The sequence below is a fragment of the Drechmeria coniospora genome, chromosome 03, assembly GCF_001625195.1.
Source record: "Drechmeria coniospora strain ARSEF 6962 chromosome 03, whole genome shotgun sequence".
Classification (NCBI taxonomy): Eukaryota; Fungi; Ascomycota; class Sordariomycetes; order Hypocreales; family Ophiocordycipitaceae; genus Drechmeria; species Drechmeria coniospora.
The window spans coordinates 5,889,415-5,908,234 of NC_054391.1; the positions used below are offsets into that span (position 1 = coordinate 5,889,415).

General features: G+C 55.5%; 11 protein-coding genes across 11 annotated transcripts; 7 read left to right on the top strand and 4 right to left on the bottom strand.

The window, feature by feature from the left end:
* Positions 1-85: 85 nt before the first annotated feature.
* DCS_07340 (uncharacterized protein) lies at positions 86-1,538 on the top strand (the record flags this gene model as incomplete). The annotated part of the gene is made up of 4 exons (XM_040804625.1): positions 86-214; positions 267-677; positions 788-1,334; positions 1,387-1,538. 4 exons carry the CDS (start codon positions 86-88, stop codon positions 1,536-1,538), a joined length of 1,239 nt encoding a protein of 412 aa, XP_040654729.1.
* An 886-nt stretch (positions 1,539-2,424) lies between these two features.
* On the top strand, positions 2,425-3,000 carry DCS_07341 (RPEL repeat protein; the record flags this gene model as incomplete). The annotated part of the gene is made up of 3 exons (XM_040804626.1): positions 2,425-2,569; positions 2,655-2,710; positions 2,818-3,000. 3 exons carry the CDS (start codon positions 2,425-2,427, stop codon positions 2,998-3,000), a joined length of 384 nt encoding a protein of 127 aa, XP_040654730.1.
* A 992-nt stretch (positions 3,001-3,992) lies between these two features.
* Positions 3,993-4,316, bottom strand: DCS_07342 (uncharacterized protein; the record flags this gene model as incomplete). The annotated part of the gene is made up of 1 exon (XM_040804627.1): positions 3,993-4,316. One exon carries the CDS (start codon positions 4,314-4,316, stop codon positions 3,993-3,995), a length of 324 nt encoding a protein of 107 aa, XP_040654731.1.
* Positions 4,317-4,411: 95 nt separating this feature from the next.
* On the top strand, positions 4,412-4,597 carry DCS_07343 (uncharacterized protein; the record flags this gene model as incomplete). Its single annotated transcript, XM_040804628.1, has 1 exon — positions 4,412-4,597. One exon carries the CDS (start codon positions 4,412-4,414, stop codon positions 4,595-4,597), a length of 186 nt encoding a protein of 61 aa, XP_040654732.1.
* A 212-nt stretch (positions 4,598-4,809) lies between these two features.
* On the top strand, positions 4,810-5,055 carry DCS_07344 (uncharacterized protein; the record flags this gene model as incomplete). Its single annotated transcript, XM_040804629.1, has 1 exon — positions 4,810-5,055. The coding sequence occupies one exon, from the start codon at positions 4,810-4,812 to the stop codon at positions 5,053-5,055; it is 246 nt and encodes an 81-aa protein (XP_040654733.1).
* A 2,605-nt stretch (positions 5,056-7,660) lies between these two features.
* DCS_07345 (minor allergen Alt a 7) lies at positions 7,661-8,464 on the top strand (the record flags this gene model as incomplete). Its single annotated transcript, XM_040804630.1, has 3 exons — positions 7,661-7,687; positions 7,777-8,022; positions 8,123-8,464. 3 exons carry the CDS (start codon positions 7,661-7,663, stop codon positions 8,462-8,464), a joined length of 615 nt encoding a protein of 204 aa, XP_040654734.1.
* Positions 8,465-8,903: 439 nt separating this feature from the next.
* Positions 8,904-9,645, bottom strand: DCS_07346 (fkbp-type peptidyl-prolyl; the record flags this gene model as incomplete). The annotated part of the gene is made up of 5 exons (XM_040804631.1): positions 8,904-9,028; positions 9,087-9,160; positions 9,218-9,259; positions 9,323-9,380; positions 9,465-9,645. The coding sequence occupies 5 exons, from the start codon at positions 9,643-9,645 to the stop codon at positions 8,904-8,906; spliced, it is 480 nt and encodes a 159-aa protein (XP_040654735.1).
* A 1,607-nt stretch (positions 9,646-11,252) lies between these two features.
* Positions 11,253-12,036, top strand: DCS_07347 (uncharacterized protein; the record flags this gene model as incomplete). Its single annotated transcript, XM_040804632.1, has 2 exons — positions 11,253-11,741; positions 11,791-12,036. The coding sequence occupies 2 exons, from the start codon at positions 11,253-11,255 to the stop codon at positions 12,034-12,036; spliced, it is 735 nt and encodes a 244-aa protein (XP_040654736.1).
* An 891-nt stretch (positions 12,037-12,927) lies between these two features.
* DCS_07348 (SET domain protein) lies at positions 12,928-14,155 on the top strand (the record flags this gene model as incomplete). Its single annotated transcript, XM_040804633.1, has 3 exons — positions 12,928-13,032; positions 13,096-13,811; positions 13,870-14,155. The coding sequence occupies 3 exons, from the start codon at positions 12,928-12,930 to the stop codon at positions 14,153-14,155; spliced, it is 1,107 nt and encodes a 368-aa protein (XP_040654737.1).
* A 1,305-nt stretch (positions 14,156-15,460) lies between these two features.
* Positions 15,461-17,050, bottom strand: DCS_07349 (uncharacterized protein; the record flags this gene model as incomplete). The annotated part of the gene is made up of 1 exon (XM_040804634.1): positions 15,461-17,050. One exon carries the CDS (start codon positions 17,048-17,050, stop codon positions 15,461-15,463), a length of 1,590 nt encoding a protein of 529 aa, XP_040654738.1.
* Positions 17,051-17,733: 683 nt separating this feature from the next.
* Positions 17,734-18,294, bottom strand: DCS_07350 (uncharacterized protein; the record flags this gene model as incomplete). The annotated part of the gene is made up of 4 exons (XM_040804635.1): positions 17,734-17,826; positions 17,883-17,949; positions 18,009-18,164; positions 18,275-18,294. The coding sequence occupies 4 exons, from the start codon at positions 18,292-18,294 to the stop codon at positions 17,734-17,736; spliced, it is 336 nt and encodes a 111-aa protein (XP_040654739.1).
* Positions 18,295-18,820: the final 526 nt, after the last annotated feature.

An 18,820-nucleotide genomic window follows, 5' to 3' on the forward strand; every position in this document is an offset into this window, starting at 1 on the left:
GCAAAACTGTTCGCCATCCTCCGACTCGTCTACCTTGAAGCCATCGGCCACATCTACTGTCGAGCGACAGAGCGCAGTCGTGACCATGACAGCTAAAAAGTGTCTTGGGGTTGACTGCCAAAGCGATGCCAGCTCGCTGCAGTGCCCGACATGCCTCAAGCTCAACATCACAGACAGCTACTTTTGCTCCCAGGACTGCTTCAAAAAGAACTGGGTACGCCAAACCTCCCTGCCACCAGATGCCAATATATATGAGTACTTACCAGCTTGACAGGGTTCCCACAAGAGCATGCACAAGACGCAAAGTAACGTTCTCCGACATGGCATGGCAGCGAAAGCAGTCTTACTTACCAGACCCAGCATCCGGACACTACAACCCATTCCCGAGTTTCCCCTTCGCGGGCCCCCTTCGACCTGCGTACCCTCTTTCGGAGCATCGGACCTTGCCAAAGTCGATTCCCCATCCCACCTGGTGGCAGGACGGTAACCCCAAGTACAGCCGCAACCTAGCCACGCGCACCAAGATTGAAATCCTCGACGGCGCAGGTCAAGAAGCCATGCGCAAAAGCTGCCGCCTTGCCCGCGAAGTGCTGGATATCGCCGCCGCCGCAGCCAAACCCGGCGTTACGACGGATTACATCGACGAGATCGTTCACAAGGCTTGCATAGAGCGAAATGTGAGTTACGACGGACCCGCGGAGCTTGTCACACGGTCCACGAGGATTTTTGCCGTGCAACGCCGATGAGAAGCAAGAGGAGAACGAAGTGTGCTGACGGGCAGCTGTAGTCATACCCCTCTCCACTCAACTACAACCACTTCCCCAAGTCTTGCTGCACGTCGGTCAATGAGGTCATTTGCCACGGAATTCCCGACCAGCGCCCCCTCGTCGACGGCGATATCCTCAACATCGACATCTCCCTCTACCACGAGGGATACCACGCCGACCTCAACGAGACGTACTACATCGGCGATAAGGCCAAGGCGGATCCCGACAGTGTGCGCGTTGTCGAGACGGCCCGCCAGTGCCTCGAGGAGTCGATCAAAGCCGTCAAGCCTGGCGTGCTGATACGCGAGTTTGGCAACATCATCGAGAAGCATGCGAAGAAGACGGACTGCAGCGTGATCAGGACCTACTGCGGCCACGGAATCAACAAGCTGTTTCACTGTGCTCCCAACGTGCCACACTACGCCAAGAACAAGGCGGTGGGAGAATGCAAGCCGGGCATGACATTTACCATCGAACCCATGGTTGCTCTAGGCAAATACCGAGACATCACCTGGCCAGATAACTGGACCAGCACCACAATTGATGGCAAGCGCACGGCGCAGTTCGGTGAGTTGCGCTGTCATGGCGGAGCCGAGAGTGAACACTAACATTCCGGCAGAGCATACTCTTCTCGTCACCGAAGATGGCGTCGAGATTCTTACGGCAAGGAAGGCAGATTCTCCCGGTGGCCCGATCGCCATGCCCAGCAGCAGCGTTGGCAAGGATGATACCATAACGCCCTCGACAAACAGAAAACCACTGGGTCACTGAGCGAAGGGATGTCCAATGGGACGGGTTCTCTGCCGATATATGCGGTTCAGGTGACGTTGCAATGGAACTCGACACGTCGTGATGGCCAGCGCACGGGTCCTTGGTTGTGCATTCGGAAGTAACTGCATCGGAGTCGTTCAGTGTCAGATAACTAGAATACAAAGGTGTCCAAGGGACCTACGACACGAACGAGACTCGGCCATCCCTCCGATGGAACGGGTCCTGAGCTGATGGACCAACTCGATACATCCCACTTGTTCTGCAATAAGCCTGGCCCTGATTATATTTGAGCTCGCATATTATCGGCACTTGAATCGGAAGACGTCAGTTTAATGTGGTGACAGCGATGCAAAATTTTGACACTTTGCTGCCAAGAGCCAACTACTCGTTGAATCCGGACGACCTACCACTCACTAATAGTGTAGTAGTATTGTTGAATTCGTAAAGGATTCGGATCACCCTAGAGTACTGTACGTACCAAACATGCTACTAGGATATCCTTGTCTTGCTCGATCAATGGCTACGGAGTATTAGACGTGCGCTATCAATCTTCATCTCTTATTCGTGTCAGTGCTGCGAGTTGTATTGCTTTTTGACTACCGTTCCTCATATTGAGGGAAATCACCTGATTCGCTGCATTGCGCCTCTGCATCGTCTGATTACTCATGTTGAAGTACTCATGTTCACATGACAGGCTGTCAAGTGTTTCGTGTCACCTACTATTACGTCATCGCCCGCTGCTCCTACTTGTGCCCCTCACCTACCACCTACACTTCCGCCGCCGTTTGGGTGTGAACAGACATTCTTGAGCCTTGAATAAGTCATCAATCGCGCATGCCAGGAGAGCCGGACGCAGGCTAAAATTTCCCAGCCAAGACGCATCACCATGACCGATTTCAAGAACCAGGCGCAAATGCGGCCTTCCACCATCGACGAGTCGCCCATCTCACCGATCCGGCTCGACCGTTGCAGGACAAACTCTCTAGAGAATCATTTGGAGCATCGTCCCAATCGTGCTGATCTCGTTGACAGTGAGTCCATCAAGAGAATCTGTGTCGAGGTTCGCTCTCCTCACTTTCGCCGGGCAAACCGATGACCTTGCCCTCCCTGCACTAGAGAACATTCTCCCCGAATCTTCTGCGGCACCCGGCCTGTTGGCGCACCAGAAAGAGGTGAGTCCAGATCTAGAGCCTTCGGTTTCTGGCAGCGAATCGTGCCGCCAAGGTTCCCTTTGCACAGCAGCGCGTGCAGATGGTTGAGGTGTATGGCGGTGAACTAGGGTACGCGCGCCAAGGGCGGCAAGCTGACCAGACGACAGCTCCAGAGGAACATGCTCGAGAACAAACTCAACGACAAGATCTCGCATCGCCCAGACCCTGCGACACTCGTCAAGGGCGGTCTCTTACGTGAGGATCCCCGTTTGGAGGACCAAGCAGGCCACGAGGGCACGGAGAAGGCGTAGGCAAATGCGCAAAAGGGGGGAGGTAATGGACCTGAAGGTGTGGCTGAGGCTGTTCAACATGGATATTTTGGCCCTGATGATGATGATGCTTCATTTCCGTGTTGCCTGCTGTTTTACGGGGTTCAATACATTCCGGGCATGAGGTTGCTGGCCTGTGACCTGGTAGCCTGTGCTCAATCCAAGAATTCGTCCCCAGGGGCAGTTATCAAGGCACTGGTTCGTCGTAGGCAGGCGGCATTTACGCTTGTTGCTCCTTTGTCTCCTTGTCGTTGACTGTGATCGCGGAGCGCAACAAGGGATGCATATGCAAGAGTATAAGTATGTGTACGGAGTAAGGCTGTGGCAAGGATGATTGTGCAAGTGCATGTGCATTCCAGGTCGCATGTGGAGCCAGAACGGGTTGCAAGTCCCTGCATCGCCAGGTATCAACCCACCGTCAGGCATCAAGATTTTGGCAACTTCGGTTCCTGCAGAAACGAGGGGCGACCCTACAGTCAGAACCGATCTGCAGGGTTCTTCACGTCGGGAGCTGAGGGGAGGGTAATCAGGAATAGATCAACGAGACTCGTGAAATTGGTGCAGATCCATGATCTAAGTAGTCTAACCGTTGACTCCTCCAGCCTCTACTAATACCAGGTTGCACTTGTTCCTGCTCCAAACTGGAGATAACTGTGGACCGACGTTGGTCAACGAAAGGGTCCAACAAAGAGAGCCCCCACCAGTCTCCACTCCGTCCTTTGCATCATCTCTATTAATACCCATCATCTCGATCTATCTCTAGTCGGTGGGTACGAGAGGAACCACAAGTACCCCATACTGATGTTCCCCGTATTTGTACGGAGTCGTTCCTCGCCGCGAGGCCTTGACGTAAAAGTAGTTGCGGTTTCGTAGCAACCAAGTTGAATCGGCGTGAACGAGGCAAGGGCCCAAGAAAAATCAGGTGAATCTCCGACCGGTTACGTGCTCGTTCGAGTGGCGGCAGGCATGACTAGCTATCGTGTGTAGTAGGCGCCCCCATAGCCCGGACTAGGCGAGTTTGACTGATAGCCAGTTCTATTGTGATTGATGACGGCTGCGTTGTTGGGCGATATCGCAACGCCGGACGCATGACCTGCTACGACCGGCGTCAGCGATCGGCCTTGATCGGCCGGGACCAGAGGAGGGGGCTCACAGGCTGTGTAGACGCGGCGAGTGCCGGTGGATGTGGAGGGACGGGTCGAAGGCGAAGGGGAGGAGAGGGCCAAGGACGGGCTGTACGAGCTTCCAGCCGAGGGCTCGCTCGAGATCTGATGGAGCTGGACCTTGTAGCCGGCCATGAATGCGATCTGCCTCGTTGGTTCTGTGCTGGGCACCAGTATGCAGTAGCCGGGTTGGTCGTACGCTTGTCTCGTCTTGCTTTCCTTGCGTCTGGATGGCGGAGGGACTTGAGTTGGGAGGAGGATGGGACGGACGGGCCGAGGACTATTTATACCTCGACGGCAGCGAAGTCGCACGAATCCATGACGTCGACAGCGACCCGACGATGGAAGAGATCAAGGTAGGCAGCAACGGCGGCAAGACAGAAGGTAACTCGGATGCCTACGAGGCTGGGGGCTAGCCGAGGCGAGGCAGTCACCCTTGTCCAGGCTCGGAGGAGAGTACGGAGAGGGGGGGCCTCAAGGGGAGACGGTTTGAGACGGGCAACGGGCCGAGTGTGCGGATGAAGGGTGTGCACATGTTGCCGACGTCCAAGTGTCAAGTGTCAAGAGTCCGGCGGCGAGCGTTCAACGTCCAAAGGACGAGCGACGAGGGTGAGGAGGATGGGATGGGATGGGATGGGATGGGACGGGACGGCATGGGATGGGACCAAGGCGACTGCCTACGTCGTTGCGCTCCAGCCTCGGCCAGGGGTTGAGGGCTGGGCAAGGCGCAGGGCAACAACTCTGGTTGGGCGCGAATCCAGTGTCGGAGCATGAGTCGACGGCGTTCAAGGAGACCGAGGTGGGCAGAGGAGCGGTGCGAAACAAAAATCGGACGACGACGAAGCGGGAGGCCAACGGCCAGACGGGCGAGTAGGGGCACGAGGGGGGCGAGGTGCGAGGCGTGAGGCGTGAGGCGTGAGGCGAAAGGCTCAGGACCACTGCCGCTGGCGCCGCTGCACGAACGGCACCTGGTATCGGTACTTGGGGCCGCTAGAGCCACCGAGGCCGACTTCACTTGCTTTGGCAGGGCATACGGGCCCAACGGGGGGCCAAGGCGGCCAGCACAGGGCGAAATGATGGCCGTCTAGCGCTATCCGATTCCCGCTGGCTAGCGGCATTCGCCCCGGGTCTAGGCGTGGTTGCAGGTGCAGGTGTACAGGTACTTTGCTTGCATCGCACTCGCACGTGCGCACGCAACGGCAAGCATTACAAGCTGCCGCAAGGCTGCCGGCTGCCTCAGGCGATTGGTGCGAGGGGCCCTGGAGGGAAGCTGAGCATCGGTGTCCAGTTGCACGTGGGCTGAATGAAACCGGAGTGCCAGCTGCCAGTACGAAGCTGGTGGACCGTGAGCAGGCAGCAAGCACGATTTTCGACCACGATGTTTGATGTTCTGATGCAGCCTCATCCACCAGCCACGTCGATGCGAAAATGCCGTTCCATTCGACCGTGCTGCCTTGTCCGTGCCACCTTGAACATGCGTGACGTTTATCCATGCCGCCCATTCACCGACTGCCTTGCTCTCGCAGGTGCTTCTCTGCCATTGGCACCAACAGTGGCAGCGACACCGATCCACTCTGTTGTAGCTGTTGGTCGTCCGTACTTTTTTCCCGTACCTAGTAGGCAGTATTACTTGCTTGTGCCTACCTGCTGTTGCTTGCAGCTAGCCAAATGCTTGCTTCGCAGTAATAATATCCAGTACCCATAACGATACCTACCCTCCCCGGAGCAGGGTACGGACGTGGGGAGAACTCCTTACATCGGCCGTTATTCCCACTGCCACTGTCTCGTACTGTCTCGTCGTCTCGTGCCGTCGGCAGCTTTCCCTCCATCCGTGACTCATCCTCCGTGCCAATCGACAACCACCCGCCGACAGCCGACCAGCCTGTTTCACCCTGTACGGTACAGAATGTGTACACGAGTCATCGTGCTCGCGAGCCTTCACGCAGATGCCTGAGCGTTCCTGTCCTGCTCCGGCGAATAGCACAGGTGCCCCGAGCTGAAGCTGGACGCCTCACGCAACCCTGGCCACGTCATTCTCCATTCTCCCACCTTTGTCCTCCCAAAGATGCTGATGCAACCGAGAAAATAGACGGAGCTTCCAAGAGGACCCAGATGGCATTCGGTGGGACTCAGAGCTGGAACCGCGGCCGACGGAGGAGGGAAAGTCGCCGCTACGGCTTGCCCTGCCTCGTCGATGGCCGAGAAGCTAATACATCCGTCATGCACGTTCGGCTGGCCAGCTCGCGGCCTATTTCCCGCCTATTTCCCGCCTGTCGTCCGACGTGGGTGCTCCAGTGCCAGCCTTAATTTGGACAAAGTGTCACGATGGCCAAGGTGGGACGCGCCCTTGGCAGCTGCCATCCGCATCGCACCGCATAGCACCGCACCACACGCCGTCACCCTTGGGGGCCAGCCTGCACAGCCAAGGCAACTTGACCTGCTCACCAACTCGTCAGTCGAGCCTGACGCTGTGCCATCTCGGGGCAGAAAGGCGTCGGCCACACGTGTCGTGCAACGGCCAATTCTGGTGACGTGACCCAGCCCCGTACAAGGCCGACGGATGGATGACGTCCTGACCGAACACATCAATCGTCGCCTCCCCGGCTGCCCGCCCACTTCTCGGCTGAATACGACAGCCTGTGCCAGGAACACGAAACCTGGAAAGTGCCAGGTGTGGGAATGGCACAGAAAAATCGCTGCCCAAGTCGCGCCTTGGCGTTTCTTGGAATGGATGACAATTGATTTCTAATTGACATTCATCCGCAGCCTTGATGGCAACATCCGCGGCGCTTGGGCCTAGGTGTCGGTGACATCAGCCACACCCAGATTCGCCCAGCGACCGGATCCTGCCGCAGCACAGTCGGCGAATATCGTACCGTACCTACGCGTGGTGGTGTCATAGTCCACGCTTGCACGTGTGGGTAGGTGCGTGTTGTATTCCGCACGTCTTGCCATCATTGCATCGAACGAGATGCGCGATCAGGGCATCGATGCGAAGACGTCCACGTCCACAGTAAGTACACGATTGGCAAGGTACGAGCGCGTGGAAGGTTATCTGCACCCAGATAGCTACAGTGGCGCCCTATCGGTTTGCCTCCGCTCTATCCGTCCCTGCCATCCGTCCTTCCCATCTGTCCTTCCCAGTGAGCACGTCCTCGTCCATCCGTCCTTTCCGTACGGATACAGCGGCTGGTGTGACGTAATGCCACCATGCTTGACCGCCAGCATCACGGCTGGCTTGGGGCAGGTGGACAGGTGGGTGGCAGACCCTGTTCGGTTTCGGTTTGGCTTCGAGCTTCCCCTCACCCCGCAGCCGTGCTCTGCTTTGCCGGTGAGGCATATATAGAGCAGTGCTTGCCCGACCGATTCGAGGTCAATTCCCGACATTATTGGAATTGGAACAATTGAACGCCGTCACTCGAAAGAACTCATTTTTTAACAAGCCATCTCCTGTTGCCTGAACGTTGAAGCAGCTCAACATGGCTCCCAAGATCGCCATCGTCTTTGTGAGCCCCCCCCAAATACCTTCCCCGGGCTCCCTCTCCCTCCGTTATCGTGCCCCCTTGTCGACCTCGCTCGTTAACTCGCTGCGCAGTACTCCATGTACGGCCACATTCGGCAGTTGGCCGAGGCCGAGAAGAAGGGTATCGAGAAGGCTGGCGGCAAGGTCGACCTCTACCAGATCGCCGAGACGCTACCCGACGAGGTTCTCGCCAAGATGCACGCTCCTCCCAAATCGCAGGATATTCCCGTCTTGAAAGATCCCAAAGACCTCACTGGCTACGATGCCTTTTTGCTGGGAATTCCTACCCGATACGGCAACTTCCCCGCTCAGTGGAAGGTGAGTTTGATACCAGCTGTTCGCTCAGCTAGGTGGCTGCCACCGACGCCGACAGCCACCCCCGCCGCGCTACGATGCACTGACAAACTCTTCCTCCCAGGCCTTTTGGGACAAGACGGGCGGCATCTGGGCCAGCGGCGGCTATTTCGGCAAATATGCCGGCCTCTTCGTCTCCACCGGCACCCTTGGCGGCGGCCAGGAGTCGACTTGCATCGCTGCCATGTCCACCCTCGCCCACCACGGCGTCATCTACGTCCCGCTTGGTTACGCCAAAAGTTTCCCCCAACTGTCCAAGCTCGATGAGGTTCATGGCGGAAGCCCTTGGGGTGCCGGTACCTTTGCCGCCGCCGATGGCTCCCGCCAACCCACCAAACTTGAGCTCGAGATTGCCACCATCCAGGGCGAAGAGTTTTACAAGACCGTTTCGAAGGCTTTTGGTTGATGACGTGTCAGGTGGATCGACATGACACGCCGCAGGACGCAGCCGGCATGGACAGCTGGAGTGCGGCATACCACGGGGAGGAGCCGGAGAGGCGAGGGAGGGCACGTCATCGTCATCGTCGTCGCCGTCGTCTAGCTATCAACCAATCCTTTCTTGGGCTGGTGTCTCCGTGTTACAGGGTCACGCACGGTTTGTCGTACCAGTCACAGTCGGTACGCTGTCCTGTGTACATGGGCAAGAATAGCAGGCAATCACAATCAAGCTCGGTCTTTCGTCGTGAGGCCAACGGAATATTCAGCTGCATTCTGCCACTGCATTCTTCGCCACCGGCCGCCCATTTCTGTCGCGAGCCGTACAAGCCAAGAGCTGCCATGCTTTGCGGGGGTGACACGGCGAGCCGGCCATCCTCACGTGTCCGTGCGGATACAGCATCATACCATTACAGCTCCTCGTGCTTTACGCCATCAAAGTTAGCCATGTTGGGTATTCTGGTCACGGCCGGGCCTTCATTGTTCACCTTGGGCCCTTCGACGCCTTCGATGGCCATCAGCTCCGTCTCAAAAACTGCACCATTCGTTAGCCAGCCGTCTCCATCGGACAAGGTCGGTGGGGGTTGTCGAACCGAGAGTAGACCCGGCGGGGATCGAGCCCATTTCGCGTTCGCCGTAGGCAAGCTCGGGTGGGATGGTCAAGGTCCTTGCGCTGGCGTTAGCAAGGAATGCATTGGATGCCATGATCGGACGAACGACCTACCGCTTCTCGCCGATGCACATATCCAAGAGTCCCTCGTCCCACCTGGATTCGCTTGTCAGCATACGGGATACGAGCGGCGAAAGTCAAGAGTTATTGAGTGCGGACCCCTTGATAACATGGCCGGCGCCGAGGTTGAAGACCAACGGCTGATGTCTGTCATAGCCTGATGCAGGAGGGAGCGTGTAAGTAAGCGACGCGGAAGACCATCATGACGGAGGGGGGGGAGCGGAGCAAGAGGGCAACGTACTGGAATCAAACTTCTTCCCCGAGCCCCCTAGAGTCCCTCTATAGTGCATGGAAATGCGGTCGCCGTTCTTCGTCTTCCGGGTGCACTCGACAGCCGACGTGACGTCGATCTTGAGCTTGTCCGACGCCGCTTGGCCGACGGAGACGGAGGCAAGGATCGAGAGGAGCAGGGAGAACTTCATTGTGGCGAAAGGCGGTGATATTCGGCTGTTGATTGATGTGATGCACTGTGCTCAAGATGTGCAGGATAAACCGCTGAGCTGTTCTTCTGGAGAGGGACGAGTACTTGTAATATACCGTTTGCGTCGACTGGATAGCCGAGGTGGCATGATTACATAATACGAGCTGTTGCGCGAGCCAGCTATTTTCACGGGATCCGCGCCAGTGGTAACTACCCCCACTGTAACTGTCCGCATCCGTCCATGTGCTGTAGAGGCGCGGCATTCTCCAGCCACCGTATTGGGACCGGGCCGAGTCGGGAGGGGAGGGTGTGCTCGGAGGGATGACGGGTCGCTCGTCCCAATTGACTCCAGCTCTATTCCGCCGTACCAAGCGAACTCTGCCGGATTGGATCTCGAACAACCCGATTCTCCTCGTCGTTGGAGCGAGGCAGGTCAAGGTCAGGCAGGCGATAATACTTGTTCATGCGTGTACAGTACCTGCATGTACAAGTACATGGAGCAGGACATCAGGGCCGGCAGTATCCGTACGGAGTACGGAGTCCAGTAATGTTAAGTACAGTACTTACGGAGTACAAGTTCTTACCTGCCAACTGACATGCATGTACATGTACTTACAACTACCGAGTACATACATGTACTTTGCACAGGCACGCGGTACTCCGTGGTGGTACCGAGGTACATGCAATGTACATGCCTGTATTTGGGCTGTACCGTGCTTGACTTTCACTAATGACGGGAGCATGTCACTGTCAAGCTTAGTTTCAACCAACGACGCGGCGCCTGGCATAGCCGTTACAACCGCCCATGTACTCGTCCGTACTCTGCACTCATACGGAGTACTCTGCCCCGGCTTGTATATTGCATACAAGTACCTGCGTGCTGGCGTTGGCATGCACGTATAATACTCCTACGTTGAGATCAGGCGCTCCTTCAATAATCGATCCCTCTTGTGCCATCAGTGCCGACTGCTGGCAACCTGACCTGTCATCCTCAGTCACCACCAACCTGCCAGCCATCACCAGCTCCCTCCTCACATCTCTCCTCGTCCCTCGACCGCGGCCGATGGGGCCTGGTCACCGGCAATGAATTCCGCAAACCTATCGTCGTCGGCCCCCTGGCGCCAGCAGGTGATTCGCAAGACGCGGGAGATGCTCAGCAACAGCCGCCGCTTATCCATACCCCGGGAGGAGGATTCCAGGAGCGGGTTCCAGGTACCGAGGCGAGCCTGTCTCAACTTTCATTGAAACACGGTCAGGTCGACAGCTGCTCGTGCCCGTCCGTTTTATTCAAATGCACCGCGCCGCGCCGCGCCGCATCGAAGTGGCGTTGCTTGGTGCAGCGTGCTGCCTCTGCATCGGCGGCTGTGTCGGTCGGCTGGTGTGTCACCACCACCGCAACCACCACCACCGCCATCTTCACCATCACCATCACCATCACCACCACCACCATCATCGGACGTAGCGCTCGATCTTGGCATTGCCTGTCACCTCTCTCACGGTATTGCCGTCTTTCGTGCCACGCGCCGCTCTGCCGCAGCACTGTTGGCTTGACCGATGCACTCCATGTCGATGCACTCCATGTCGATGCATGGCAGTGCAAAAGACAAAATGGCCCGTCGTTTCGAAACGGGTTCATCTATGAGCAAACGATACCGTCAATCGCAGCCACTCTCGAATTCGCAGTGGCGTCAGACGGCCATGTCCGAGTCCCTCATCGAACGGCTGCCGTCGGAGCTTCAACGGATGGTCCTTTCGTACCTGGATTACCAGTCCCTCATCCACCTCTCGACGCTGAACCGATACCTGCACCGTACGGTAGACCCCAAGCAGATGGCCAATCCTTGGGACAAAGCTCAGTTCATCATGCGGGCGGCGAGGGACTTTCCCCAGCACCGGCCGAGCGAGAAGGGTCAGGACTACCGACCAGGCAACTTCGAATGCTACATTTGCTTTCGGGTACGATCCGCCGACCATTTTGACATGCTTCAACCCCAGGCCGCCTTTGTCGACCTCCACGGACGCATCGTCCAAGGCCGGGAGCCCGATGCACGAATCGACTTCCAAGTCACGCTGCGACGTTTCTGCATCGACTGTGGAGTGAGCGAGGGCTTGCACACGCCCTTCGACTGCCTAACGACAAGAACAGGAAAGGATCTGTGGGTTTGCAACTGCCGCCAAGTCCGTTCCAAGCCAGCTTGTCTCCGCTGTCCCGATTGCCGCGGGGATTGCCCGCTCCGACCACGACGGAAACCTTCTTTCCATTAGCGGCATCGGCGAAGCAGGACGGACATGTCTGTGCCACCCCCCTGTCGTCTACTTGCGCCATTCCTTTCTGGATTTTCCTTCTCTGAATACTCAAAATGCTGCAGGAGACGAAGCAGATGCTAGATAATTCAGGCTACTGACTACCTTTTCTCAGCCTCAACTCGTATATCTATCGATCGTCGTCGCTACATAGGCTTCGTTGGCCTGCTATGTTGAAGCCTTGGTTTCCCTGCCGATACGTCGCCATCATGAGAATGGCTCGGCGCCATTTGCTTGATGTATGCTATTGTTCAGCCCTTTCCCTGTGCCCTGTTCCTGAGTCTTCAGATGTACCGCGTTCACATCAGGGGCCTATGGCACTGAAGAATACTAAAATATATCGCTGTCGAAGCCGGGCTGTCTCTGTATGCAATGCCATCTTTGAGGCGAAACACACCAAGCATCACGCCGCCGCCGACCTAGCGCTTAATGCTGCTTTATTCCTTCAACGCCACCGACCTCCGACCGTTGTCTTGTGATGCTCCAGCCAGCTTTGGAGTGTCACGGTTCACCACATCAATGGGCAACGCAACAGCCAATAATCTCCCACGTCTGTTTCTATCTCTTTTCCACAACTATATCACATAACTCCTCGGTTCCTATGCCGCGGCTTCTTCCTTGTGTGCCATGCAACTGTGAGCCAGGTCCTCCTCCTGCGCCGCATGCCCTCTGCTCTCTGCTAGGGCTGTGGTCTTGAAAGCTCGTGGCTTCTTGTTCTCCGAACATTTCATCTCACCTGTTGCATCTTCTCATCAACTGACCGATGGCACGACCCTTGCAACAGGTGCTGGTATTCGCCGTGTTGTATTTGCACCAACTCGGCTCCCTACATATGTGCCAGAAACACCTCGCTTCTGCTCTTACCCTACTGGCCCTCGTCTCATCGTCTCATCGACATATACAGTCCTTCTTCACTTGCCCATTTCAACGGCCCGTCAAAATACAAAGTTCATCACCCTCATGTTTCAACAACTGCAGCATGAATGATTGCGATTCTCCCACTTCCTATCACCAAGCAGTCTTCCGACGACTCTGTTTCGGACGCTCCTGGGTGACCCATCCTCCTCAGCCGGGAGACCACAAGGTGGGTAAAGCTTCGCGGCTCACGGTTGCGCGTCCCCGCCACTGACGTACGGCCCATCACTAGTTGTCTGTCCTTGTTATCAACGACGTGGGGTCGTCATCACTGTCAAACCAGCACGGTGGCCCGGCGAACGATTCGGAGCTCCATGATAATGACTTTGGTTCTAACCGCATTGAAGAAGGCACTCGAGTAGTCACATCTCAGCACTATCCCTATAGAAATCCCACGTCTGTCTGCAGCGATACAAGCCTCAGTTCAACCAACCTTTCGGACAAACCCAGCGACGGTCCTGAACTGCAATTACCCCCCTGTGACAGGAACTGCCAGCTCTCCCTCCAATTCCAGAATGGAGGGGTTCCGTTGTCAAGTTCCTTACGCAAGACATGGGAATGCACTCGTAGCGAGAACGAGCTCGTGAGATCGTCCAAGGTCGGCGCCGATCTGTCGGGACTCGATTACGTTTATGGCTCGCTCCAGGCGACGGAACCGCAGCTGCCCCCTGTTGTCCTCAAAAACTCGGCCACTCCGCTGTTTGAGAACGACTTCATTAAGGTTGCCCGTTCCAACATTGCAGGATTGGGCGTCTTTGCTGCCAAGACGTTGAAGTACGGACAGTCAATCCTGAGGGAAAGGCCCCTTTTCGAAGCCGACGAGTCTTGCTTGTTCCAGAATTTTGGCAAATTGGACCCGCAGGCCAGGAAGGTTGCTTTAAGCCTCTATGCGAACGAGCTCGTCAAGCCGGGCACGCCCAAGATTCAGGCCGTGTGGGCAACAAACTGGTAGTGAAGATGCTTTCTCCCCCGTGAGTTTGCATCTTGATTGACCCGTCTTGTGCAGTTTCACCGTAGGCGGACGACAGGCAGGCTTATTCCCCATCGCTGCCCGGTTCAACCATGCTTGCTTCCCAGCTCAGAACGTCGACTTTCAATTCGATCCAATGCTGCGATGCCTCGTCCTTACCGTCTGCGTGCCGGAGATTGAGGCTGGCCAGGAGCTTCGAATTAATTACGGAAAGGATCGTACGCCCAGGGAGCTGTACATCACCTACGGCTTCCGCTGCCAATGTGGTAGCTGTCCGGGTTTTGACGAGAGGGACATGTCAAGATTGACAACCATCTGGTGACATGAGAGGTTGCGGAACTTGAGTTATCCAAGCAGGACGGCTCACGTCCAACAACATCAGGCATTGGTCAAGGTGGGCAGTTGACGCCGGCGTCAATCAAAGGTAGGGATTATGCTTGTGGACCCCAAGGTAGAAGGGCAAGTCTACCAACCCCTTTCGCCACGGCAAAGGCACAGCCAAATGTGAATTGCATCTAGCCTCAATTTCTACTTCGTCCCTGTCATTTCCAGCCACTCTCGGTATGGTATATGACCTAGCAGTGTCAGTCCCTTGGAAGCTTACCCGAGTGCCGCATCGAGTGTGTTAAGGGAGGGGGGAAGTAATATCGTGTCCATCGCTGGCGGGACAGAAGACACGGAGGGCGGCCAAATACTGTGCCGTTGACTCGATAGCAAACAAAAACCTCAGCGTTGTAACACCGTGCACGCCCTCTTCGCCACTTTGAAACACTTCCTTCCTCCGTTCCCAGTTTCGAGTGCCAGACGCTCCAGGCTTCATCAACGGCCATTTTGGAACGTGCATCCAATTGAGACAAAGCCCATTCACTAATACTGCGACTGTAAATCCGGCGGTTTGTAGCCCCTCCAATACCATGGGGACTGTGATGTTCGTTTGCGGCCGACATAGTAGAGTGGGCGACTGGCGACCAGCAACAAATCGGCACCACTCCTGGTCCGTCACTGAAGAAGATGGGCTGAGCTATCGATTCGAATATAATCTTCATTTGAACATCATATTCTCATATAGCAGGCCATTGGTTCCTCGATGTAGAGCATTGCCGGGAGAGTGGATTTGCAGTCACGAACAGAGGTCAGGCTCAAGGCCACGGGCGAGATTGACCCGCATACGCTGTCAGCCTGGCAATCTGGCATCTCCGTTTCATTGTAGACGGGGAAGCTTCCCTGTTAATGCGGACAAGATCAGCGGTGCAAGGGAATGTGGCCTGTCGTTCACTCCTCAATGCTGAGCACAAAATCCATGACTGACACCCAATGCAGACGACAACATCGGGTCACCTGCGGCGCCCCCTCGTTATGATCGCAGTCATGTGCTGAGAGAAACTCAAACTCGCGCCGGCGGGCTGCGATGACCGCGGCGGTCCGTGTCCTCGCATGAATATTGGTCGGTAGCCTTCATCTGTTTGTTTGTGCTGATCCAGAAGTGCCTGGGCGAATACAGCAAGTAAGACGAGTGTAATTGCTCTGGGTCGTGTATCGCATCATATCATCAGGGTCCTTGGTTTTGTATCCCCATACCCATGCTGGCAACGTCAAACTATGCATCCATGAATTTTCGTGCCGATGCCTAGTCCCAGTACCGAATTTCTCCCTCGAGCCCTGCCGTGGCAACCTTGCTGGTCTCCTGCGGATGCCATTTGACACACGTCACCGCTTGCTTTCCCGCCTTTATTTTGTGATACATCTTGCATGTCTTCCAGTCCCAGAAGCACACATATCCGGCAGAATCGCCCGAGGCTAGGAATTGGCCATCTGGGCTGCAGTCAAGTTCGATGCCCAACCCTGCGTTGTTGTGTCCGCGGTAGCACTTCTTTCGGTTCTGCCGAAACTTGTCGCTCGCACCATAGACTAGAATCTGGTTGTCTGAGCTCTGGTATGCAACGTACTTGCCACTCGGATGAGCTGCCGCGTTGGTCATGGGATACATGTCGGGCTCGGCGATGTACTTGATGGGGACCGGGATGTTGTAGTCCCATGCGCGCAGCGACTTGTCATCCGACGTCGTCATGAAACGGCGGTTCTGGTCCACGAACGTGATTGTGTTGACTGCTGCCAGATGATGGTCATACTCCTGCACAATCTCGCCAGGTGTTCGAGTGTCAAACTGCACAATCTTCTTGTCGGACATGCCGGCCAAGAACTCATTAGCGTGCTCTGGGTCTGGGTTGAACTTGATGACGTGGGGCGTTTTGCCAGTGGTGAATCTGCTGATGCATTTGCCCGTCTCCGTATCCCATAGCTTCATCATCCTATCGTACGAAGCAGTAAGGAACTGATTGCCGTTGGCATTGAAGCAAATATCCGAAACCGCCTTGGCATGACCTGAATATGTTCGCAACAGATCTTTCCCATGGTACACATCCCAAATTTTGACTGTCGTGTCGGCACTTGCGGAGAGGAGCAGATGGCCCGAACCGGGAAAGAACCGCAGAGCGGTGACGGCCTTAGAGTGATCATTCCAGGTATGTATATGCTTCTTTGGGATAAAGTTGGTGAAAGTTCCGGCCTCCTTGCGCAGGTCAACGTCGAGATCTTGCGGAACGTGCATGTAGGTCCTGCCCTGGTAGTCGTGTTCCTCAGTCCCGTGAAATGTCGATGTCTCTTCGCCAAGTTCCTCAATCTCCTTCCGCCGCGCAATCGCTGCGACTGGTGCTTTCAGCACCGTTCCACTCTCCACGATGTCATCTCGCTCCTCGACGACTTCGTATTCTTCATCACTTGCCAGTTCCTCGTCCTCTCCGAGGACCTCGAACTCGTCTTTTGAGTATCTCGCCCAGGGACCCATGTACGCTCCAGGTCCCTCGGCGATTGAGGAGTCGCCCTTGCTTTCTCTATTCGATCGTATCCGCAGCGCCTCTGCCTTTCGCTCAGCGCTGCTCTGATATCCTCGCCCGGGCCCGCCTTTTCTCTCGATGGCGCGATGCTTGGTCCGAAAGGAATGTTCGCTCAGAAAGGTCTCCTCGGCGTGTCCCGTGAGTATGTTTTTGCGCTTAGACCCTCTGGATTCGTCTTTGAAGGGGTTTGCAGGACCTTGATTGGGTCTAGATAGATCCTGGGCCGAATAGATCACGACTTCGTGATCCGGCTCCGATCGTTGCCGAACTAGGAGCGCATCCTGCGGCGCCATGTTGGGGGGATACTCGTCAAAGTCCGCCATGATGAAGTATACTGTATCGTGGTGTACCTCGAGGCAGGATTTGGACCGATTTGTGTGAAATGGCGAGATCAAGTTCACCTTCCGTTAGTTCTCAGGTGCGCATTGAAATTGAGCAAGACGGAAGTTTGGAATCACGTGACTGCGCCGTGCCGGCTCTGTGTTCCTGAACCACCCAATGTTGTGCAAAGCGTACGGAGTAAGTATTATCGATTGCAAGCTTCGAATCGATTCTTACCTGTCCATGCTAGTAAATTTCAAATAGTACATCATTTAATAACACTCTCACATGGCATGCACGGCAATTTAAACCCCGATTCTATTCCTTTCAAGCCTTAGAATATACTACTTTTGTTGAGCTGGTGAGCCGACAGGTCCATAGAGCCAAAAATGAGTCCAATAACGATGCGACGAGATCAGACTCCCACTAGCTGTTGCTTACGTCGAACTCGAAAAACTATGCGAGAAAGAACTGTAGCATGCAGCATTGCCGTAGTGGTACTGTGCCGGGTCAGGACCTCCATCGCCTTCTGTCTGAGCCTTCACACGCGTTCGCATCTTTCCTTGGCTAGCAAAGCTTGAGGAGCAAAGCTAGGCCACCTAAACTCAAAGCGCACACCAAACGAAGATGCCCTGTGAGTGAGATGCCGGAGTTGTTGTTGTCGTGCAGGCAGACAAGGCGAGGACTAGGACGATTCGTCGCGAATGAGGGCCACGATCATGCTGTAGAGATAGAAGAAAAACATGATCAGGTGGAATGCAAGTTTCGCAAAAGATTCCTGCGTTGTTGTCAGAAACCAAGCTTCAGGCGGCATGGGATTCGACACAAACTGACCTTCTTATGGACATTCAGTTTTCGGAAGATTTCTGTGGCGTCCAACAGGTGCGTGTTGTCGACGATCCTGTGATATGCGTCGTCAACGGGGAGCCCTCATGGCAAAGGAAGAACAAGGATGCGTACTTCTTGGCATTCCAGGCGAGAAGCGGCAAGTTGAGGATGAGAGCCATCCAGTAACCATTGATGAGGAAGAGAAAGGTGAGGAAGCCGTGCACAGCAGCTTCGGGAAGGATATATGCATTCAGTCGGTTGCAGAGCTCGATAGGATTGATGTAGTCACTGCGAAGCGCGAGTCAGATTGAGAAGCGAGGCGATCGGCGAAAGGATCGAGCACGGTTCAACAGAGCACTCTTGTGAGCTTCGGGAACTTGGCAAGCATGGAGACGTACCATTCCAAGTCGCTGTACATGATGGTAAAAAAGACCTGGAGGAAAAGATTGACGGCATTAATCAACACCGCCAAAAGGAAGAGCCATGCTTCTCCGGACATCATATCGTCGTTCTACTGTCGCAGGATGGAATATTGTGCGCGTTCTTCGGGTTGCAAGGCTGAGAAGGCCCTGTCGTTGCGCTCACGGACGAGCTCCAAACTCGACGCCGGGTGAGGAGCGATCGGTCGCGACAGAAGCAAGGAGATGGCGCGTCGAGGGGTCGTAAAATACCCGAGCGCAATATGCAGTCGGGTTCGACACGTGTGATGGAGCTGGGAGAATGCAAGGTGGCGAGGGCGACGCTGGAGGTTGGTAAGCTGGAAAGCTGGTAAGCTGGTAAGCTCGTGATTTGCTGGAGATAGCCCGACACAGAAATCGACCAATCTGGCCATCGGCCTGCTCCGCCCAAAAAAAAACAAGCCTTGCGCACTCAAATCGATTCAAGAAGTACTTGTTGTATAAACAGAAGTACAAATACATGACTCAAATAACATTCCATTTGTG